This window comes from Schistocerca piceifrons, chromosome 5 (assembly GCF_021461385.2).
Source record: "Schistocerca piceifrons isolate TAMUIC-IGC-003096 chromosome 5, iqSchPice1.1, whole genome shotgun sequence".
Lineage (NCBI taxonomy): Eukaryota > Metazoa > Arthropoda > Insecta > Orthoptera > Acrididae > Schistocerca > Schistocerca piceifrons.
In genome coordinates this window covers 358,014,142-358,035,988 of record NC_060142.1, presented here as the reverse complement: position 1 = coordinate 358,035,988, position 21,847 = coordinate 358,014,142, and the positions used below count along the sequence as shown (strand labels likewise).

Below are 21,847 nucleotides of genomic sequence, written 5' to 3'. Positions count from 1 at the left end.
CTGGCAGCAGCGTAATATGCTGCTCTACAGCCTACAGAAAAGTTAAAAAACATAATGAGAACATAAACAAAGAAGGAAAAGGCGATAACATGGTGACATTATAAAAAACTGAAAATTTGCGGAAAGTTGAGGAATTTAAAATATAAAAACAATGCAGTGACGATTCGAATGAAGACACACAATAAGTAGACAGGCAAAATTAAAAAAAAAACAAGGCGACCGTCTGGTTTCTGTTCGCACGAGATAAAAAATACAACCAGCGACAGTATGGTGGCTGTTTGCAACACTGACAGAGGACGTACAACACTGAACACTCACGTAAAACAGCACTACACAGGTGTCACGGCGTCAGATGGGTGGGGGGGGGGGGGAGGACCCTGACCGATGAGGGAAAAAGAAAGGGGGGGAGGAGAGGAAAAGAAATAAGGGGGACCCAATGGAGGGAGAGGACATAGAAAAGGGGGGCAGGGCAGATGTGAGAAGGAGTAGGAAAGGCAGTGGAGGGGAGAGCAAAAATGACTAGGGGGAGAGAAGGGAGGCAGAGGGAGGATAGGTGGGGAAAAACAGGATGGAAGGGGAGGAAGAGGGAGCCCAGGGAAAGGACAGAGGAAGGGAGGGGGAGGTGAGGATCAGAGTTGATAGGAGGGATAAATCGAGGGAGAGAGGGCATCATCCAGGAGGGGGAGTCGATGGAAGCCACCTTAGGAAAGAGATGAAGGGTGTAGAGGTGAAGGGTAGGGGAGACACAATGGTGAAGGCGCGGCAGAGGGAGCGGGTGTTGGAGATTAGAGGAGCAACCAGGGGATGGGGGGATCAAGGCGGCGGGAGGTGTAGAGGACACAGATATGTTCAAGTTAAATGTAATGTAGATGTGGTAATTTAAAATTCATGGCATTAAATGTACCGTGCTGTGCTACATTGCTCTCTAGACTCAGTTAAGCTTGGAATCAAAAGTTGCAAGCACACCTTTTCTTGTGCACTTTTTCAGGAACTTCTGCACATGCGCAACTGGGGTGACATAATTAGCTTACGAGCCAAATACATGCGAATTTGATAAAAAATATGCATGGTTCAAGGCGAGCACAGCTAGCCCTTTCCACTCAACTATAAGTTTACATGAGTGCCACTAGGTGGTAGCACACTGCAGCAGACTTTTATCCAGGTTCGTTAGGCATAAATCCCACTAAGTGGTAGCACACACCACAGACATGGCAATTCACTCAGTATATGGTAAAATTAGATTGGACTTCAGCATATGTTATAGTTATACTGACAGAAAAACCTATTTTGTGGGATTCTGAATGAGATATAGTACATTAAATTTTGGATTTTATCGTGCAATAATCCATTTTAGGCACTGAGAACCATTAAGCACATCATCATTGATTGTGAGACTGTAGCATTTATTCATGCTTCTGACGTCTGGGTCAGGTTTATCTGTACTGTAGGCCCACACTGTATATAAATCTGAACATTCACGAAAAGCTGTCCCTCTGATTTCTCTGATATTCACTGAAACACGTGGCGTCGAAGATGGTATGCTTTTGGCCCTTATGGCTCTCAATGCCTCATTTGTATTCTACTCAAGTGACCTTGTTGCTAAATAGTACTACTTGTATTTAATAATTTCCGCAATCAGCAGTTTGTGTTTGGGGCTGGTTGTTTACTGAGCAGGAATTGGCTTTGCTGTGCAGTGTCAGCATTAATTCTATTGAACCTGTATTTAGCCCAAACAGAAAAGAAAATTACCAGAAAAAATTAACCGCAAAGGAATTGTATTGTATTGTATTGTATTTTTATTGATCCAGGCAGTCATAGTATTGTACAGCTGTACATATGATATTGGATAGGTCAAGAGAGCTATTTACAGTAATATTTACAAGTTGATGTTTACATTATTTTGTAGCAAGGAAATTATCTATCTTCAACAAAACAGTTAATACAAATCAAAGAGATGTAAAGTTTTACATACGATATTGGATAGGTCAAGGGAACATATTTGCAGGTAATATTTAATAAATTGATTTTACATTATTTTGCAATGAGGAAGTTAGCTATCTTTAACAAAACAGTAAATGCAAATGTTGTATGGTAAAATACAAACAGCCAATAAAAATGTGATAGTAAAGTAGTCCAGTGTATTTCATAGACATGCACAGTATATAATTTTCAGACCTAATTGAACATTTATCATATTTTTCACATTTTTAACCCCTTTCAAAAAATTGATCAACTGCATAAAAGCAATGGTCCAAGAGATATTTTTTTAACTTATATGTGAGGGCTCTTGGGTTGTTTGTTGCTTGTTAGGGTCTCCCAGACCACATCCAATGTTTGACAAGGTGACGAAATCAAATAAGTGTGACTACAAGCAACATTTAACAAACAAGCCTATAATAAGTGTAAGTTGTTGTGCGGGTTCAATGTAAGAATGCCTGATTTTCAGCCTGGAAGTTAATTCGTTAATTAATTCATGAATTAAGGTTCTTGTACATTTGTCTGAAAAAATAAAAGAGTACTAAAATTTCCACTTACACAAAAATGCGAAATGGAGAGTAACGAAAGTTTAAATTTTTTTTCGTTCTTGCTATAAACTGTACTTAATTATGTACAAAACAACAAAATTCCACAAAAACAGTTCTTCCTCTTTTCAGACAAGTTCTGCATCTTATTATTATTATTTTTCGAATTTTTACTATTATTAATGTTGTTATTACTATTACTATTATTATTATTGATGGCTGCTGATGCTGTATAAATATGTTGATGAAACCATAACTGTTACACAGCAGCTCCTATTAACTTCGTACACTTATATTTATCTTAATTTAAAAATCTGTGAACACCCAGAATACATACCAAGCCATCAATGCTTGCCTTTACATGTATTTGGATGACATGGAAATTTGCACACTTCCAAAAACTACTGGAAGGCGTCAGATGTTTTCTCAGATCCCATGAAACAGTGCCCGTGTCTCTGCATTAGGAATGGCAGCAGCTCCATAAACCAATTGTCTCAGATGGTTTCACAGAATTTGTACAGATCCCATACCCATCCTGCTGTGTCCTGTAGCTAGTGACTACTGCTTGCTACCAGTCACACAGTCATGTACCACAGGTTGCCTAAGCTCCAACCTGCTAAAGACAAAACCTCTAGAGATCAAAGGGAAACAGTCTGACTTGCCAGAAACAAGCTGGGTTGTTTTCAACCAAACCTCCAGCAGCCTCCACGGTACCACGTGGTGTCAGCCTCACTACCAGAGGCGTAATCATTGTCATAAACATCGACCATAACAGCACTACCTCGCTTCTCTCAGTTATGTGTTCCCAGCAGCACTGATCCAGTATCCACTCTATGGCCAGTTCACAGTCCAGTCTTACGCTGGCCACACCTAGCATCCCATCAATTGGAGTTCACTTCATCAAGCAGAATGAGGAGCATTTCAGTGCAGTGTCTGTCCTCAAGCACCCTGCTGCTCAACACCAACCTTGTCCCGCCACATCCCATCCCACCACAACCACTGCACCGAGCGAGGTGGCGCAGTGGTTAGCACACTGGACTCGCATTCGGGAGGACGACGGTTCAATCCCGTCTCTGGCCATCCTGATTTAGGTTTTCCGTGATTTCCCTAAATCGTTTCAGGCAAATGCCGGGATGGTTCCTTTGAAAGGGCACGGCCGATTTCCTTCCCAATCCTTCCCTAACCCGAGCTAGCGCTCCGTCTCTCATGACCTCGTTGTCGATGGGACGTTAAACACTACCCACCACCACCACCACCCACAACCACTGCAACACCCCCCCCCCACCACAGTCCCCATACAGCAGGCCACCCCATGACAGCCAGCCTCCACCCCAGCCTACCTCACTGCAGCCCACCCATCATAGACCACCCAGTTGCAGCCTGCTCTGTCACAGCCTGACCTGCCGCACCCCACCCCACTGCAACCCACCCCACTGCACCTTGTCATGCTGCAGTCTGCCCCACCAGAGCTCTACCTACCATATCCCCACATCTCCTCAACAAGCCCTACTACAGACTGAACCCCCTCAGCATGACCCCTGCATCCCATCACCTGCAGTCTGCCCCCAGCAGACTGCTTCTGCATCCTACCCCCCTACCTTGCAACGTGCCACACACCTCTTACAGAACATATCTCCTTGCAGCCAACCCTCTGCAAACAGACCCTCCCCCACAGCCCAACACCTCACAGCCCACCCAATGCAGCCCACTCATCTCCCAGCAGATCCCACACAGCCTGCCAAACTGCCTGGCCACTGCTGCCTGCTACTACATAGCCTACTCCCCCACAGAGATGGCACAGCCTGAAAACCACTGGCACCCATGCACCCTGCCCCCCTACAGTCTGCAACATTGTATCCTGCCCCCACATAGCCTGCCTGCTCCCCATACCAAACTGTCAAAAAACTGCCCCCCACCCACAGGCTGCCCCCTCCCCCCCAATTTACTTCAGCCTGACCCCCTCTGTCTGACCCCCACATCCACCATCTGCAGTCCACACCATACGGCTTGCTCCCAGAAGCCCACCTTCATCGCAGCCTGCCCCCTGCTGCAGGCCCCTTATCCTGGGCTGCATCTACCCGCCCTCCCATGCTGCCTGACCTACTTCTGCTGGGCCCCACTGCCAGCCCTTCCATTGCCAGCTCCCCTACAGCTGACACCTCCATGTGTTCAACTCCCCCTACCCTGCCTCCACTACTGGCTCACCCCTGCTGCACCCCCCTGCCCCCCCCCCCCTGCTTTTGCCTGCTGCAGCCAGCTCCCCCCCTGCGGCCTGAACCCCTGTGAGTTGTCCCCCCTCTGGTTGCTCTGCACAGCCTGCCCCCACACAGCCTTCCCCCTCATAGCCTGCCCCCTCAGCTCACCCCTCCCTGCAGTATGCTCCCCACATTCCACCCCCCAACAGACTGCCCTTTGCAGCCTCCCCTGCCCCCCACCACATGTCCCCCATGTGAACCCTCCTGCATCCAGCCCCAAGCAACCAACCCTCCACAGCCTCACCCCCATACAGCCTGACCTTCCACAGACTGCAATAGTAGATGTCAACCAGTGTATTTTGAACAGGTGGACTAAAATGTGCTGGAGTTCCTCCATGCTTCAGCCCATTTCCTAAGAGTATGACATGTAGCTTGTTTGGGTGATTGTTACCAATAACTCCTTGCAGACAGCACCTGTATGATATATCGGAAAGACAATCTTCTGCAACTCTAGCCGAAACTTAAACGTTGAATTGTTACTAGCATTTGTCATAGATGTACCAGGGCATCTTCATCCAGCCACAAAAAAAGGCCATCTGTTGCATCTCTTTCAAAAGTTGCCTCAGACAACATACTCAAAAGTGTGTGCAGCAACCCACCAGAAAAAGTTCTCCTATCAGCGGTGGTGCACACTATATGTATGCATCAACTTCTGGTGAAGTTTCCTTCATGTGGTACTGGGAGAAGCATTACATGACACAGCAATGAATCACTTGCTTATAGCCGGGTCCTCTTCGACAATGTAAAGAATACATTCTTCATAGCCAGGAGCATGTGCAAATCATGGTCTACTTAGATTCATGATTTGTGATGCTGCTGATCTTGCTCAGCAACCCGATGATAAATTGCAGGAAAGGTTGGATGACCTCTGTGTATTTTGCATAGCAACCCTTTTTGGGAAAGCCACACAGCCTCGTGTCCGTTACCATTCAAGCAGTCCTGCATACAGTGGTGTCCAATAGAAAAGCAACAAACCGCTATTTCCCCGTATTGTGTCTAATTCACAGTATAATCAGATAAAATGTCAGCAGATGTCCGTACAGTCGTGTTTTGCACGAAATATGGCATTCTGGTCAATGGACAACCACAGCAATGATGAAGACAGGGCACCTATCAAACGGTGTAGAGTTTACTGGGTGGTCCCACATCCTCAATCGCTGTGTATACCGTCACATACGGTGCAGTACGGCACAAAGAAAAAGCATACCAGATCCTCAGCTGTGGAGAGACATAAGAAGAATGGAAACAGAACAGTCGTAAGCTACTGTGACCAGAATGCTTAACGTGAATCATTCTGTTGTTTCTCGAAAGTGGCGACAATTTATAGAGAGCGAAACAGTATCCCAAAGTCCAGGGCAGGGAGTACCATGTGTGATATCAAAAAGAGAGAGGGCTGTTATTTGGCCGTAAGGATTCGACGGTACCGCCTTAGTACTGCACAGCAACTGGCATCTGACCTCGCAGCATTCACTGGACGTGTTGTATCGAGAGAAACGGTGTACAGAAGGCTTCACAGGGTGGCCTTTACTGTCGGTAACCTACTGTATGTGTGCCTCTGACGTGTCTTCACGAAAGGGAACGTATAGAGTGGAATCGACACGAGAAAAGTGGGCCAATACTCCTTTCACGGATGAGTCCCGATTTGGTCTGGAGAGTAATTCTCGACGCATTAGCATCTGGAGGAAACGTGCAACGCGACTACAGGACCCAAAGATTATGGAAAGAGATCAATATTGAGGAGGGTCCCAAATGTTGTGGGCAGGGATTACACTATGTGATCAAAGGTATCCGGACACCGTCAAAAACATACATTATTCATATTAGGTGCATTCTGCTGCCACCTACTGCCAGGTACTCCATATCAGCCACCTCACTAGTCATTAGACATCGTGAGAAAGTAGAATGGGTCACTCCGCAGAACTCACGGACTTCGAACGTGGTCAGGTGATTGGGTGTCACTTATATCATACGTCTGTACGTGAGATTTCCACACTCCTAAACATCCTTAGGTTCTCTGTTTCTGATGTGATAGTGAAGCTGAAACGTAAAGGGACTTGTACAGCTCAAAAACGTACAGGCCGACCTCGTCTGTTGACTAATAGGACCCGCTGACAGTTGAAGAGGGTCATAATGCGTAATAGGCAGACATCTATCCAGACATCACACTGGAATTCCAAACTGCATCAGGATCCACAGCAAATACTATGATAGTTAGGCGGGAGGTGAGAAAACTTGGATTTCATGCTCGAGAAGCTGCTCACAAGCCACACATCACGGCCGGCCGGAGTGGCCGAGCGGTTCTAGGCGCTACAGTCTGGAACCGCGCGACCGTTACGGTCGCAGGTTCGAATCTTGCCTCGGGCATGGATGTGTGTGATGTCCTTAGGTTAGTTAGGTTTAAGTAGTTCTAAGTTCTAGGGGACTGATGACCTGAGAAGTTAAGTCCCATAGTGCTCAGAGCCATTTGAACCACACATCACTCCGGTAAACGCCAAACGACGTCTCGCTTGGACAGTCGAACAGTGGAAAAACTTCGTGTGGAGTGACAAATCACAGTACACAATGTGGCGATCCGATGGCAGGGTGTGGGTATGGCGAATGCCCGGTGAACGTCATCTGCCAGCGTGAGTAGTGCCAACAGTAAAATTCAGAGAAGGTGGTGTTATGGCGTGGTCGTGTTTTTCATGGAGGTGGCTTGCACCCCTTGTTGTTTTGCGTGGCGCTATCACAGCACAGGCCTACATTGATGTTTTAAGAACCTTCTTGCTTCCCACTGTTGAAGAGCAATTCGGGGACGGCGACTGCATCTTTCAACACGATTGAGCACCTGTTCATAATGCACGGCCTGTGGCGGAGTGGTTACACGACAATAATATCCCTGTAATAGACTGGCCTGCACACATTCCTGACTTGAATCCTATAGAATACCTTTGGGATGTTTTGGAACGCCGACTTCGTGCCAGGCCTCACCGACCGACATCGGTACCTCTCCTCAGTGCAGCACTCCGTGAAGAATGGGCTGCAATTCCGCAAGAAACCTTCCTGCACCTGATTGAACGTATGCCTGCGAGAGTGGAAGCTGTCATCAAGATTAAGGATGGGCCAACACATATTGAATTCCAGCATTACCGATGGAGGGCACTACAAACTTCTAATTCATTTTCAACCGGGTGTCCGGATAATTTTGATCACAGAGTGTATGTTGACCACTCGAACACCTCTTCTTGAAATTCTAGGGGTGAATCAGCAAGGTTCAACTGCAGTCAGCTATCGTGACGAGAACTCGGCACATCACGTGCAGTTGTTGCGAGGTGGTGTGAGCCCGGACTTCGTACTGAGAGACGATAATGCTCGACCTTGTAGAGCACAGGTGGTTTCTTGGAAAGAACAGATATTGCACACATGGCGTGAGCTGCTCGTTCCCCCGATATGAATCCCATAGAGCATATCTGTGATTCACTATGTAGGTAGTCTCTCTAAGACTTTCTAGCAACTCTGCAGGCAGAATGGGCGTTATTGCCACAACATGAGATTGATGACATCATTCACAGCATCCCCTGTGGTTCTCAGGCCTGTACTGCTGCCAGAGGTGGTCACACCCAAGATTGAGCACATTAACTAATTGCCGGTATGTGTGTGCAAATCCGTTAAGTTGGAAAAAACGAAGAACATTTTTGTCTATCATCATGCATGTTGCAGTTGTTCACATTTTGTATTCTTTACATAGTTTTTACTTACTAGCTCCTGTTTATACTGTTTTTTGGCAAAACATTGCAGGCCGCGCGCAGTAGTCGCCCATTCTAGGCGCCTTGTCACGGTCCGCGCGGCTCCCTCCGTCGGAGGTTCGAGTCCTCCCTCGGGCATGGGTGTGTGTGTTAGTTTAAGTTAGATCAAGTAGTATGTACGCTTAGGGACCAATGACCTCAGCAGTTTGATCCCATAATATCTTACCACAAACTTCTAGTTTTCCAAAACATTGCAAAATTTCGGTTTGTTGCTTTAATTTTGGACACCAGTGTAGAAATCACATCCACCTGCGCACAAAATGAATAATTTGTCACAGTTGAACAGCAGACTTATCAGCAACCGTTAATTCACTACATTTACACAACATATCTGAGAAGTTATCGACAAACTAGTGTCATATGTACACAGTTGTCAAATATAAAGTTTCTGTAGCGACACATCATCCTCAAGGATACAGTCTCGCCATATCAACAGACTAACCTGTCAGGAGATAATTCAAGAAAACGAGTCTTTATCACTGGTTAAAACTGTGGATATTATAAAATATGTACTGAGTATATATATAGAACTATTATGATATACATCTCTCAGAATATCATGTCTACACTCTGTTGTAACAAGAAACATACTTATATAACATGTAAAGCATCTGCCACAGTACATAATATGAGGTACTGCATACAAGGTGAACATTAATAAAACCGACTAACTGCAGGGGTGGATTCCTAACTGGAAATGGAAGAAACAAAGTCCTATGAATATGTGTCTGGAAATGCATCGTTGCCATGGTATATGTCACAAAAGAATGACAGTTCTTCTGACCATGTGCCTTGAGTTCCTGGTGTGTTGCAGGCTGTGTGACTGATGGAGCGTACTATAAGAAGCAGAATGGTCCAGTATTCAGGTCAGAAAAAGTTGAGATGGCGTTTGTGTACGGCCAGGCAGATGGAAATGTACGACAGGCAGCACGGCTATGCCAAAACAAGTGCCGTAACAGGCACCAGCCACTTCACACAACATTTCAAGGTCTATTTGGACGTTAGTCCTTTCAGACAGACGAATGTGCAGGGAGGTGGCAGGCTGTGCGTACACCATACCTGGAAAACCAGGTTCTACAGGATATTGAGATGAACCCTATTACAAACTTCAGGCAAACGGCCCACCAGCGTGGGGTAAGCCAAAGTACAGTTATGTGTATCCCGCTTGACAACCGTTACTAACCCTATCACGTGCAGTCCCATGGAGGCCAATTTCAACATGTTGTGACGTGCATGTAATGCAGCTCCATACTGTGTCCCTGGATGATTTGTTGTTGCACACATGCCGTCCATGTCTGAATACATGTTTATGGGATCTTTTTCCTGCATTTCCAGTCAGGAAATCTGTCCTTACAGTTTTCAGTTTTATTAATGTTCACCATGTTTAACAAGTGACTGCATATATTTCTGCATGCGTCTTATCTCTTTATCTTTGTGGATTTTACACGTATCACATGATGAAATCAATAGAATTTTTTAATCCATTTAAGGTATATATTTTTATAAATTTACCTTAGTGCAGTTCCTGGAAGCACGTTCCCCTTCTGCCAAAGTTTAGCTTTTCATTTGGCTGGGAAGTAACTCTCGCAGACCCAACGGCATGTACATGACTGCCTTTGACTTTTACTTTGAAACAGACTAGAAGGTGACAGAATCCCCCACATTCGGGCAGTACTGGAGCAGACGTACTGACCTGCGTACTCGTAGCTCCAGCTGAGCAGGAAGCCGTCGGTGGAGGCGTAGAAGTGCCTGAGGTCTGCCGGCAGGGCGCAGCAGTGTCGCTGCTCCCAGGCGCCCAGCAGCGCGCGCTCGCACGGCAGCCGGCGCTCCAGCGACACATCCTTCACCCCGGGCCGCGACTCTGCCCGGCAACAAACAAGTCAAGCGGCTGATGTTGCATGAGCGAGGCAGCGCGTGGTCCTCAAAATGATACATCAATTTCCAGTATACGTTACATGTGTCAAGATGTAATACTGACTCTTCCCATAACCGGACCAGTGGTAGAGGTCGCTAATGCATGCTTGTGCGGTGGTACTCGACCCGTGGGTAAGCCAGTTCGAATCCAGGGGGTGGGAAAAAATTTCTCTGCCAGAATTTGGCCGGCAAGGGGAGGAGAGATGGTGGTATAAAGTTCCTGATCACCAGACTTTGTGCCAGAGTCCTGGTTTAAATACCAAACCAATCTGCAGTGTCTCATGAAGTTACGGATGTGACACTGTTGATGATGATCCATCTGTCGGATGGGCATGTTAAGCTTGGCGGCCCTTTGGTTCTATTTGCTACGAGTAGGCTGCGTGTCAGCACCAGGTTTCACCCTCTTCCATCTCTCATCGTCATCATACAACACAAACATTACACTACTCTCCACACACAATACACACATGTAGTATTAGAAAAAAAGATGTGGACAAATCATCACAAAACACTAATTACCATAGAGTACCTAAGAGGAACCGTCAAAATGGTTCAAATTGCTCTAAGCACTATGGAACTTAACATCTGAGGTCATCAGTCACCTAGACTTAGAGTTACTTAAACCTAACTAACTTAAGGACATCGCACACATCCATGCCCGAGGCAGGATTCGAACCTGCGACCGTAGCAGCAGCGCAGTTCCGGATTGAAGCACCTAGAACCGCTCGACCACAGCGGCCGGCGAGGAACCATTTGGGGTGATCTAAAGTGGAATGATCATCACATAAAACAAATTATAGGAAAATCATATGCCAGGCTGAGATACCATGGGAGAATTTTAAGGAAATGCAATTAATCTGTGAAACAAATGGCTTACAATACATTTCTGTGACGGACGAAGAGAAGCGTTTGTCATCGTGGGGTCATTTAGACGGCGTGAGAGCATTATGGAGATCCTCAATAAACTTCATTCGCAGATGCAGTCCATCACGGACAGGTTACCAACGGCCTTGCCACATTGGTTCTCGCCTGATCACTGAAGTTAAGCACCTTTAGCCCAACTAGTAGTTGGTTGGGTGACCATTCAGGGAAAATCTGGTGCTGTTGCAAGTCACCGAAGTGGCGTCCAATTGAAAGACATGCAGCAAACTGTGGTGCCACACGACATTTTTACGAACATGTTAGTAATCAATTTTTGAGAGCGCACATACAAAGATAGTTGGGCAACAATTTGGGCAACAATTTACTTCCTCGCACACACATCCTTCAAATTGATCTATGACGAGAAAATCAAAGACATTACTGCTCATACGGAGGTTCGTCGATGTCGTTCTTCCCACGCACCATTGTAGTGGAACAGTCAAGGGGAGGAATGATACTGATACCACAAGCACCCTTCACCACGCACCATAAGGTGACTCTATCTCTATTCTGTATCTATTGATTACCTAATCAAATGTATCCTGACACCTATTAGTACACATAAATATGGGTTGTGTCCACATTTCACCTTTATGGCGGCTTGAACTCTGCTGAGGTCACTTTCAATGAGAAGTCTAAATGGCTGTGGGGGAATGACACCCCATTCTTCCTCAAGAGCTGCAACCGGAGAAATGAGTGACGTTGGGCGCAGCAGTTTGGATCGAAGTCGCATTCTACCTCATCTCACAGGTCTTCCATTCGATTAAGGTTGGAATTCTGGGCAGGTCAGTCATTTCAGGAACGTTATTCTCCACAAACCACTGCCTCACAGATGCTGCTTTAAGACAGAGTGCATTGACGTGCTGATACGAACAGTAATCGTCTCCGAACCGTCCCCTATTGCACGCCGTACCCAATACTGTAAAATGTACACAGATTCTTCCCTATTTTGCGCTACCTTCAGTGCAATAAGGTACCACGCTCTAACCCAGAAAATACCTCCATAACATAAGACTACCTCCTCGTTGCCCCACTGTTGGCATGACACAGGATGGCAGCTAACGCACCAAACATTCGCCAAACCCAAACCCTTCCATCGGATTACCACAGCGTGTAGAGTGGTTCGTCACTCTCAATCACTCGTTTCCAGTAATCCACTGTCCAGTTGTGTCGCTCATTACACCACCTCAAGCGTCGCTTAGCACTGACTCTAGAAAGTGTGGTTTCTGAGGAGATGCTCGATCATGGTACCGAAATCGTTTTATCTCGCTGCACACAGTCATTGTGGTAGGTGGGGAATAGCACTTCGGAACTCACGAGGATTCCTTCCGCTGATTTGACGCGATTTCTTGCAACCACCGTCCGCAATGCTAGATGGTCCCCGTCCGTCTGTACGTGAGGCCTGTCTGGTCGCGGTTTGGCTGTCGTAGTTCGTTCGCGTTTCCACTTCGCAATTGCAACACTGACAGTCGACTTGGGGAGCTTGAGAAGGGTTGAAATGTCCCTGATGGATTTGTTACCCAGGGGACATTTATTGACTAGTCCACGTTCGAAGTCTCTATGGTCTCCTGATCGAGCCATCATGCTGTTATTGTTTGTCTACTGACAAAACAAAGTTCTCCACCTACTTTTAAATTGGCGGGTCAGCATTTCGTGATATCTGGTGGCCAATTCTGCGTTAGCAGGTTGTTCGGATACTTTTGATCAGACAGTGTACATTTAACTGTTTTTATTACAGACGCTCACTCAAAAACCTCATGCTTTGCAAATATAGAGCATTAGCTTAAAACTGAACTTCTCGACCCTCAACTGCAAAAAATGTAGGCAAAACGTGTCGAAAAATATTTATTGGACTGTTTTCGTGTTTCTGTAATTTATTAATAGCGACGGGGATAGACTTAACGGTTAGTGTTATGTCAGCTAGCTCAAATACCTATAATTATCGTAAGTAATTTAATCTAATCATTTGGCATCTTCAGCTAAAACCGCAGAAAAGCATAATCAATATTAATGTGGAAAAAATCGTTTTTACAAGGAAAAATCAAAGCTGAAGCACACGCAACAGAATTCTGGAGCAACTGTCTTAAACGAAATTTAAAATAAACTAGCAAATAGAAATCATTTACTATTAAGGAACCGTGCTTATCCAGCAGCAGAATGAGATCGGATGAAAAGTTTCTTTCCATTTAATGTTTTTCTTACAGTCGTTTCTTAAGCTCTCATTTAATAGCCGGTCGTTGTGGCCGAGCGGTTCTAGGCACTTCAGTCCGGAACCACGTGGCTGCTACGGTCGCAGGTTCGAATCCTGCCTCGGGCATGGATGTGTGTGATGTCCTTAGGTTTAAGTAGTTTTAAGTTTAGGGGATTGATGACCTCAGATGTTAAGTCTCATACTACTTAGAGCCATTTGAACTCATTTAATACCGAGAAAAAATAACAGCATATGCCTGACAACATTGTCGTATTTTAGTCAAGGAATTTTACTAAGTATAGAGGAAATCATAAGTGCATGTGGGATAATGGATATGAAAAGAACAGTGCAGTGTCTCCCATACAGATGAATGAGCCAAACCTGAAGCATTCACAGTATCGTTGTTTGAGAGGCAACAGCCCACATATGCGTATCTCAACTTTCTGCAAGAATTGTAATAAACATCGTTGCCGCACATATCGAATCTAATATTTGCGTTTGAAATTATTTATTCTAGAGTAGAAACAGCTGCGAAGTACTGAGGATTAAAAAAATCGACTGTGCCGTCCGATAACATTTCGATCTCTCTTGTGCCTCTCTTACTTCTTTTATTTCTTTGTTTATTGACGCGATACACTAAACGCAAGTAAACGAATAAGAGAAATGAAGCATGCGTCCATCTTCAAGAATTTAACATTAACTACGAAATTAAATCAAACGAAAATAAAATGTGTTGGCTCAGTTATATGTCGTTTTCTACTTGAGTGATTCAATCATTTAGCAAACAAATAAAAAGCTTCGCTACGTCATTTATTTAACCTCACTTCATTATGCAGCAATTTTGGTCACTAATTTGTTCAAGTTAAAACACTGCAGCTCTATGTTAGATGGTATATCCGTCGGCGAATTCTGAACCTTAATAAAAAAAATTGTTGCTGTATGTTTCCCTTCAGCAGGAATCGCATAAAGTATCCTTTACTTCTGGTCTCGAAAGGTACAGCTGAAAGCGCAAAACTGTGACATCATTTCAATGGAAACTTCCAAAATAACATAATACTCGTACAATCTAAACTAGATGCGTAACAGGAAAACCCAATATGGTCGGAAGCGTCATGTGACGCGACTTCAGCTCGTCATGGAATGTAGACGGTTGCAAGCGGAGAGGAAATGACTGTCATATTTCCTCTATATAAATCTTTGGCTAGGATAGGTCAGTAGGTTGTGTGTCTCCCACGAAAGTGTTCCCGGACACGCAAGGAGCAGTCACGCGAGCCCGTATGTCCGTATGTCGCCTATTGCTGGCAGCCGAGACGAGCCTTTTTGCATCATAGTGATTCACGACTGTGAGCCACTTGACTATCCCGGTTCCCTCTCGTACTTTCCTTTTCAGGGTAAGTGGCTGCCTAACTAGCAAGTGAACCTACTAGGTGTGTACATGTTCACCACATTCATTTTGGTGCTCTTCCACTACTAATTTATCATGTTGTTCGAGTTATATGTAACGCTCGTTCTCTTTATGTCCTGATAGGTCGCCACGTCTCTCCAATGTAAACCATTCCGCACCAGCAGGTGACTCCGTTATCTCCCGACGCGTGTAGCGTTTCTACGGCGCGCTGGTTGACACCAACAGTTACCTAACGTCGTTGTTGCTCCCATTCATTAGTTTAATGCCAATTCGTCGAAGAATTTCCCGCATATGTTTGGTGTAGGTGTGGCAGAAATGCTGTGCGTGGTCCTTCCAACTCCCCAGAGGAGGGTGCGATGCTGACCGGTCACAGTGTCATTCTATGCCAAAAGCGTCATCTGGGTACAGTATATAGGGGCATGCAGCCATCACACCGCTATCGAGACGTTGTTAGCTTCCCAGACCTCAGAATCGATACTTCTCATTCTGTAGCTCCTAAAGCGACCTCACCATTCTAGAGTGCATTCCGTTCCAGCCTGCCAACCAAAGAAAAACCCCTGATAGCACCAGGAATCGAGCCCCTGCTTCCGCATGGCAGTTAGAGACAGCTACGGAGGTAGACGTTTTGTTCTTAGTAGACAAGATTTTACTGAGTACTTCTTCGTACTCTCCGTTAGCAAAGCTAACTGCATAGCAGATTCGGTGAGTCCTCCTAGTAGAACTTCGTAAAACAGACCGTTTCTGGTGTCAGTAGTAGTGAGGTATAGCGTGCAAGTATCTGTCGATAATGGTGGACTTCCAGTAGACCATGTGCCAAAGTGTATGTACACTTGTACGTCTGAATAGGCAGCACACCGTTCTTTTCTATTTCCACTGGAAACAGAATTCCTTAGTGTTGTGCGTTGAGACACTGGTGGTGCCGCTGTCTCCCTCATGAGTCTAGATGACAAAAGTATGGTCAACAGAGCAGCTGCTTTGTAAATAAGATTTTTTTCTGCTGTGGAAGGTGTGGCTTCAGCGGCCTGACCCCTTCGCCCCCCCCCCCCTCCTCCTTTTCCCACAGAAATAAAGCTTCCCAGACCCAATTAGAATCTTGCCACTCCAGATAATAGAATTGTCAATCCAGTATCAGTTTGGAGAAAGTAAGAACACGTAATGGATATTAACATGTAGCTACCTACCATGAAATCTCAAAATTATTTCAGCCTTCACCGCAGTACTAAGATAATCTATCCTACTCTCTAGCTTACACCCTGGGTACGCAAAATGAAGTGCCGTTTCTTCCAGTGCTTCCATTAAGGGGTCCCCTGCTAATGGAGAACATGAGCGCCATTGCTACGACGTCCTTGTATTGTTGTGGTCTGTAGTCCAGAGACTGGTTTGATGCACATCTCCATGCTACTCTATCCTGTGCAAGCGCCTTCATCTCTTATGAATCTGCTTATCGTATTCATCTCTTGGTCTTCCTCTACGATTTTACCGTCCACGCTTCCTTCCAATATTAAGCTGGTGATCCCTTGACGCCTAAGAATGTGTCCAACCCACCGATACCTTGTTGTAGTCAATTTGTGCCATAGATTCCTCTTCTCCCCAATCCTATTCAGTACCTCCTAATTGAGATCTGCCCATCTAATCTTCAGCATTCTTCTGTCGCGCCACGTTATCAAATTCTTCTTCTTGTCTAAACTATTTATCGTCCACGTTTGACTTCCATACATGGCTACACCCCGTACAAATACTTCCAAAAAAGACTTCCTAACACTTAAATCTACACTCGATGTTAACAAATTTCTCTACTTCAAAAACGCTTTCCTTGCCATAGCCAGTCTACATTTTATATCCTTCCTACTTCGACCACCATCAGTTATTTTGCTCCCCAAATAGCAAAACTCATCCACTACTTAAGTGTCTCATTTCCTAATCTGATTCTCTTAGCATCACCTGATTTAATTAGACTATATCCCATTATCCTCATTTTGCTCTTGTTGATGTTCATCTTATATTCTCCTTTCAAGACACTGTCCATTCCGTTCAACTGCTCTTCCCAGGTCCTTTGCTGTCTCTGACAGAATTACAATGTCGTCGGCAAACCTCAAAGTTTTCATTTCTTCTCCAAGGATTTTAATACCTGCTCCGAATTTTTCTTTTGTTTCCTTTACTGCTTGCTCAATATACAGATTGAATAACATCAGGAATAGGCTACCATCCTGTCTCACTCCCTTCTCAACCACTGCTTCTCTTTCATGTCCCTCGATTATTATAACTGCCATCTGGTTTCTGTTCAAACTGTAAATAGACTTCCGCTCTCTGTATTTACCTATGCCACCTTGACTTTTTGAAAGAGGGTATTCAAGTCAATATTTTCATAAGCTTTCTCTAAGTCTATGAATACTAGGAACGTAGGTTTACCTTTCCTTAATCTATCTTGTAAGATAAGTCGTAAGGTCAGTATTGCCTCGCGTGTTCCTACGTTTCTACGGAATCCAAACTGATCTTCCCCAAGGTCGGCTTCTACCAATTTTCCCATTCGTACGTAAAGATTTCGTATTAGCATTTTGCAGCCGTGACTTATTAAACTGATAGTTCGGTAATTTTCACACCTGCCAGCACTTGCATTCTTTGGGATTGGAATTACTATATTTTTCTTGAAGGCTGATGGTACTGCGCCTGTCTCGTACATCTTGCTCATTAGATGACAGAGCTCTATATAGAGCACCCAAAGCCTCTCTCCTCCTAGAGATTCGCAACCGTCACTGTCCACCATTCGTCCTCGTCTGACGAGGAGTTAACCAGCCAGTCACAATGGCCCCAGGGACCCTTGACGCCGATGGCATGAAACGTGTGCCACAGCCGTCGCCTCAGATACCTCATCACCGCCGCAGAAAAGCACAGCAGCCTTAATTCCGTTGACCGTGACCAGTGCAGCTTCTAAGTATCACATCGTTTACAAGCTGTGGTTGGCCAGTTTCCTCAACATCCGCAATGACATGCGAAGTCCCTATACATCCTTCACTATTAACATACACTGAAGCGCCAAAGAAACTGGTACAAGCATGCGTACTCAAATAAAGAGGTATGTAACAGGCAGAATACGGCGTTGCGGTCGGCAACGCCTATATGAGACAACAAGTGTCTGGCGCAGTTGTTAGATCGGTTACTGCTGCAACAATGTCGGGTTAACGAGATTTAAGTGAGTTTGAACATGGTGTTATAATCGGCGCACGAGTGATGGGACACAGTATCTCCGAGGTAGCGATGAAGTGGAGATTTTCCCGAGAGACCATTTCCCGTACGACCGTGAATATCAGGAATCCGGCAAAACATCAAATCTCCGACATCGCTGCGGCTGCAAAAAGATCCTGCAAGAACGGGACCATCGACGACTGAAGACAATTGTTCAACGTGACAGAAGTGGAACCCTTCCGCATATAGCTACAGATTTCAATGCTGGGCCACCAACAAGTGTCAGCGTGCGAACCATTCGACGGAACATCATCGATATGGGCTTTCAGAGCCGAAGGCCCACTCGCATACCCTTGATGACTGCACAACACAAAGCTTTACGCCTCGTCTGGGCCCCTAAACACCAACTTTGGACTGTTGATGACTGGAAACATGTTGCCTGGTAGAACGAGTCTCGTTTCAAATTGTATCGAGCAGATGTATGTATACGGGTATAGAGACAACCTCATGAATCCATGGACCCTGCATGTCAGCAGGGAGCTGTTGAAACTGGTGGAGGCACTGAAGCGGTATGGGCCGTGTGCAGTTAGAATGATTTGGGACGGCTGACACGTCTAGATACGACTCTGGCAAGTGACACGTATGTAAGCATCCTGTCCGATCACCTGCATCCATTCATGTCCATTGTGCATTCAGACGGACGTGGGCAATTCCAGCAGGACAATGCGACATCCCGCACGTCCAGAATTGCTACAGAGTGGCTCCAGGAACATTCTTATGAGTTTAAACACTTCCGCTGGCCACCAAACTCCCCAGACATGAACATTATTGAGCAAATCTGGGATGCCTCGCAACCTGGTGTTTAGAACAGCTTTCCACCCCCTCGTACTCTTACGGATTTATCGATAGCCCTGCAGTATTCATGGTGTCAATTCCCTCCAGCACTACTTCACACTTAGTAGAGTCCATGCCACGTCGCGTTGCGGCACTTCTGTGTGCTCGTGGGAGCCCTACACGATATTAGGCAGGTGTACCAATTTTTGTGGCTCTTCAGTGTAATATCCAATCAGATGTATTCGGAGACATACCAGTGGATATCGTCGGCCGGAGTGGCCGAGCGGTTCTAGGCGCTTCAGTTTGGAACCGCGCGACGCTACGGTCTCAGGTTCGAATCCTGCCTCGGGCATGGCTGTGTGTGATGTCCTTGGGTTAGTTAGGTTTAAGTAGTTCTAAGTTCAAGGGGACTGATGACCTCAGATGTTAAGTCTCATAGTGCTCAGAGCCATTTGAACCAGTGGATATCAATGTAGTGAGTGGCCATCATTCGTGTTTCTGACGGCGTGAACTCTTCTGGAGATATTTTCATTTGGGTGTCTGAATGCCTGTGGAGGAACAGCAGGCAGTTCTTCCTCAACAGCCGAAACCAGAGGAGGTAGTGATGCTGGACGTTGGGGTGTGGAGGACGACGTTCTAACTCGTCCCAAAGGTGTTCCATTGGGTTCAGGCTGGGTCTGTGGGCTACCCAGTCCATTACAGGAAATTTATTGCCCTCACACTACTGCCTTACAGTTGCTGTTATTATGACAAGGCGCTTTGCCATGCTAATACAGTACTCAATGATGTAAATGTGTTCATATCCCGGTAGCAGGTTCGAATCCTGCCTCGGGCATGGATGTGTCTGATGTCCTTACGTTAGTTAGGTTCAAGTAGTTCTAAGTTCCAAGGGAATGATGACCTCAGAAGTTAAGTCTCATAGTGCTCAGAGCCATTTGAACCATTTGTTCATATCCTTCCTCATTTGGCATTAAGCACAAATATGAAAAACACCTCCACACAGCGACATCGCCTCCTCCTTACTTCACTGTTGGCACTAAACATGGCGGCAGGTAGCGTTCTCAAGCCGTTCGCCAAACCCGGAACCATTCCATCAGATTGCCATAGATATAGTGTCATACGTCACTCCTAGCCACTCGTTTCCCGTCATCAATTGTCCAGTGGCGTCGCTGTTTGCACCACCTCAAGCGTTGTTTAGCACTGACTAAAGAAATATGTGGCTTATGAGGAGCTGCTCGACCACTTTACCTCCTTCTTAGCTCCCTACGCACAGTCATTGTGCTAGCTGGACTTCTGGCAGCACTTTGGAAATAACGGATATTTCCTTCCACTGAATTCATGCGATTATTTTCAACTATCTTCCTCAGTACTCGACAATCCCTGATCCTCAGTACATAAGGTCTGCCTGTTCTTGTTTAATCTGTGGTTAGGCATTAGCGTTTCCACTTCACAGTCACATCGCCAACAGTCGACCTGGGCAGATTTAGAAGGGCGGAAATGTCCCTGACGAATCTGTTAATCAGATGACATCCAATGACCAGTCCACGTTCGCAGTCACTGAGCTGTCCTGACCAACTCGTTCTGCTGTTCCTGCTTCACTACTGACAACAAAATACTCCCATCCTCCTTTTATACTGTCGGACCGCCTATCGAGACAGCTAGTGGTCAATTCCGTATTACGTAGTGGTGTACAGATACTTCTGGTAACAGAATATAGACGTAATTAAGCAGGAAGAAGAGCTAAAATTATCTAAAGCTGTTTGATTTGACAGTCTAAAGAACAAACACTATAAGTATTGTCGTAGCTGGCTGAACTACTGTGCACTATTAGGCTAACATCTGACGCGCGACCCAACTCTCGTAAAATACACAGACAAGAAAAGTCACGAAAAAGTAGCATTGAATAAAGAATAACATTACTGTCCATTTTGAAATAGAAGCTTGTAATAAAACGACCGAAGTACAGCCTTTGTACGAAATAGGTGCTTACTTCTCCTGTGGCACACTACTGGCTTTTTTTAGTGGTTGCAAATTTAAACTAAAGCAGGGGACAGTGGTGCTTACGGTGGCATTGAACTACACTGCAATGTTTGGTCACGCGACCACAGCACTCGTAAAATTACAAACCTGTAAAAAATTTAAAAGAACTGTCGAACCCAGACAAAGAAACAGTTACGGTTCTCTTCCATTCAGAGCACATAATTCAATGAGTAAATTAAACGCCATGTTACTACAACAGAACGAAAATCTTGTGACATGGACTAGATTAAAAATGAACTAAACGTTCATGAATATTCGTATTATTGGGTGAAAGAAGACGAGTTGATTGTGCATAACTGTGGTAGAGACTTACCCAGCAGGCGAATGAGACCCAGAGTGAGGTTCTCATAGAAGGAGTCTTCAGAGACGACGTCGACGACGAAAGCCATGGCAGGAAGGCGGCGCCGTTGCCCAGACAACGCCTCAAACGGCGGGTGGTAGCCACAGCGACGCTACCCACAGCTGTCTGGCGAGCCTCCTTACACCGGACCGAAGAAAAGCGAACACAAGTGAACGACCATTCAGCCACAGTTCACCAGTGTTCGCTACTGTTCGCTTGTGCCGGTGACCAAGTTCGTAAACGGGAGAGGAGAGCACTAGGGAACGAGCATAGCGTGTCAATCCAATGAATGCTGGGTAATTGTTTTTCGCGCTAATAATCGTCAGACAGGCTTCACTCGATATAACACTAGTTACGGTACAGATGCGATGTAAAACTTTGTTATTCAGACAGGATTATCTTGGGTGCATAGTGTGGTGTTTTTGACGAAACCAGCCAAATGACGTAGAAAAAGAAA

At 45.5% G+C, this 21,847-nt stretch overlaps 1 protein-coding gene across 1 annotated transcript in view; it reads right to left on the bottom strand.

Annotated features, from left to right (window-relative positions):
- Positions 1–21,439, bottom strand: part of LOC124798986 (tubulin polyglutamylase complex subunit 2) — a 114,638-nt gene extending 93,199 nt beyond the window's left edge. Inside the window, exons 1-2 of the mRNA XM_047262523.1 lie at positions 21,364–21,439; positions 10,256–10,423 (exon numbers count right to left, since the gene is read on the bottom strand). Coding sequence (XP_047118479.1) covers positions 10,256–10,423; positions 21,364–21,439 — 244 coding nt within the window. The remainder of the gene's footprint in view (positions 1–10,255; positions 10,424–21,363) is intronic.
- Positions 21,440–21,847: the final 408 nt, after the last annotated feature.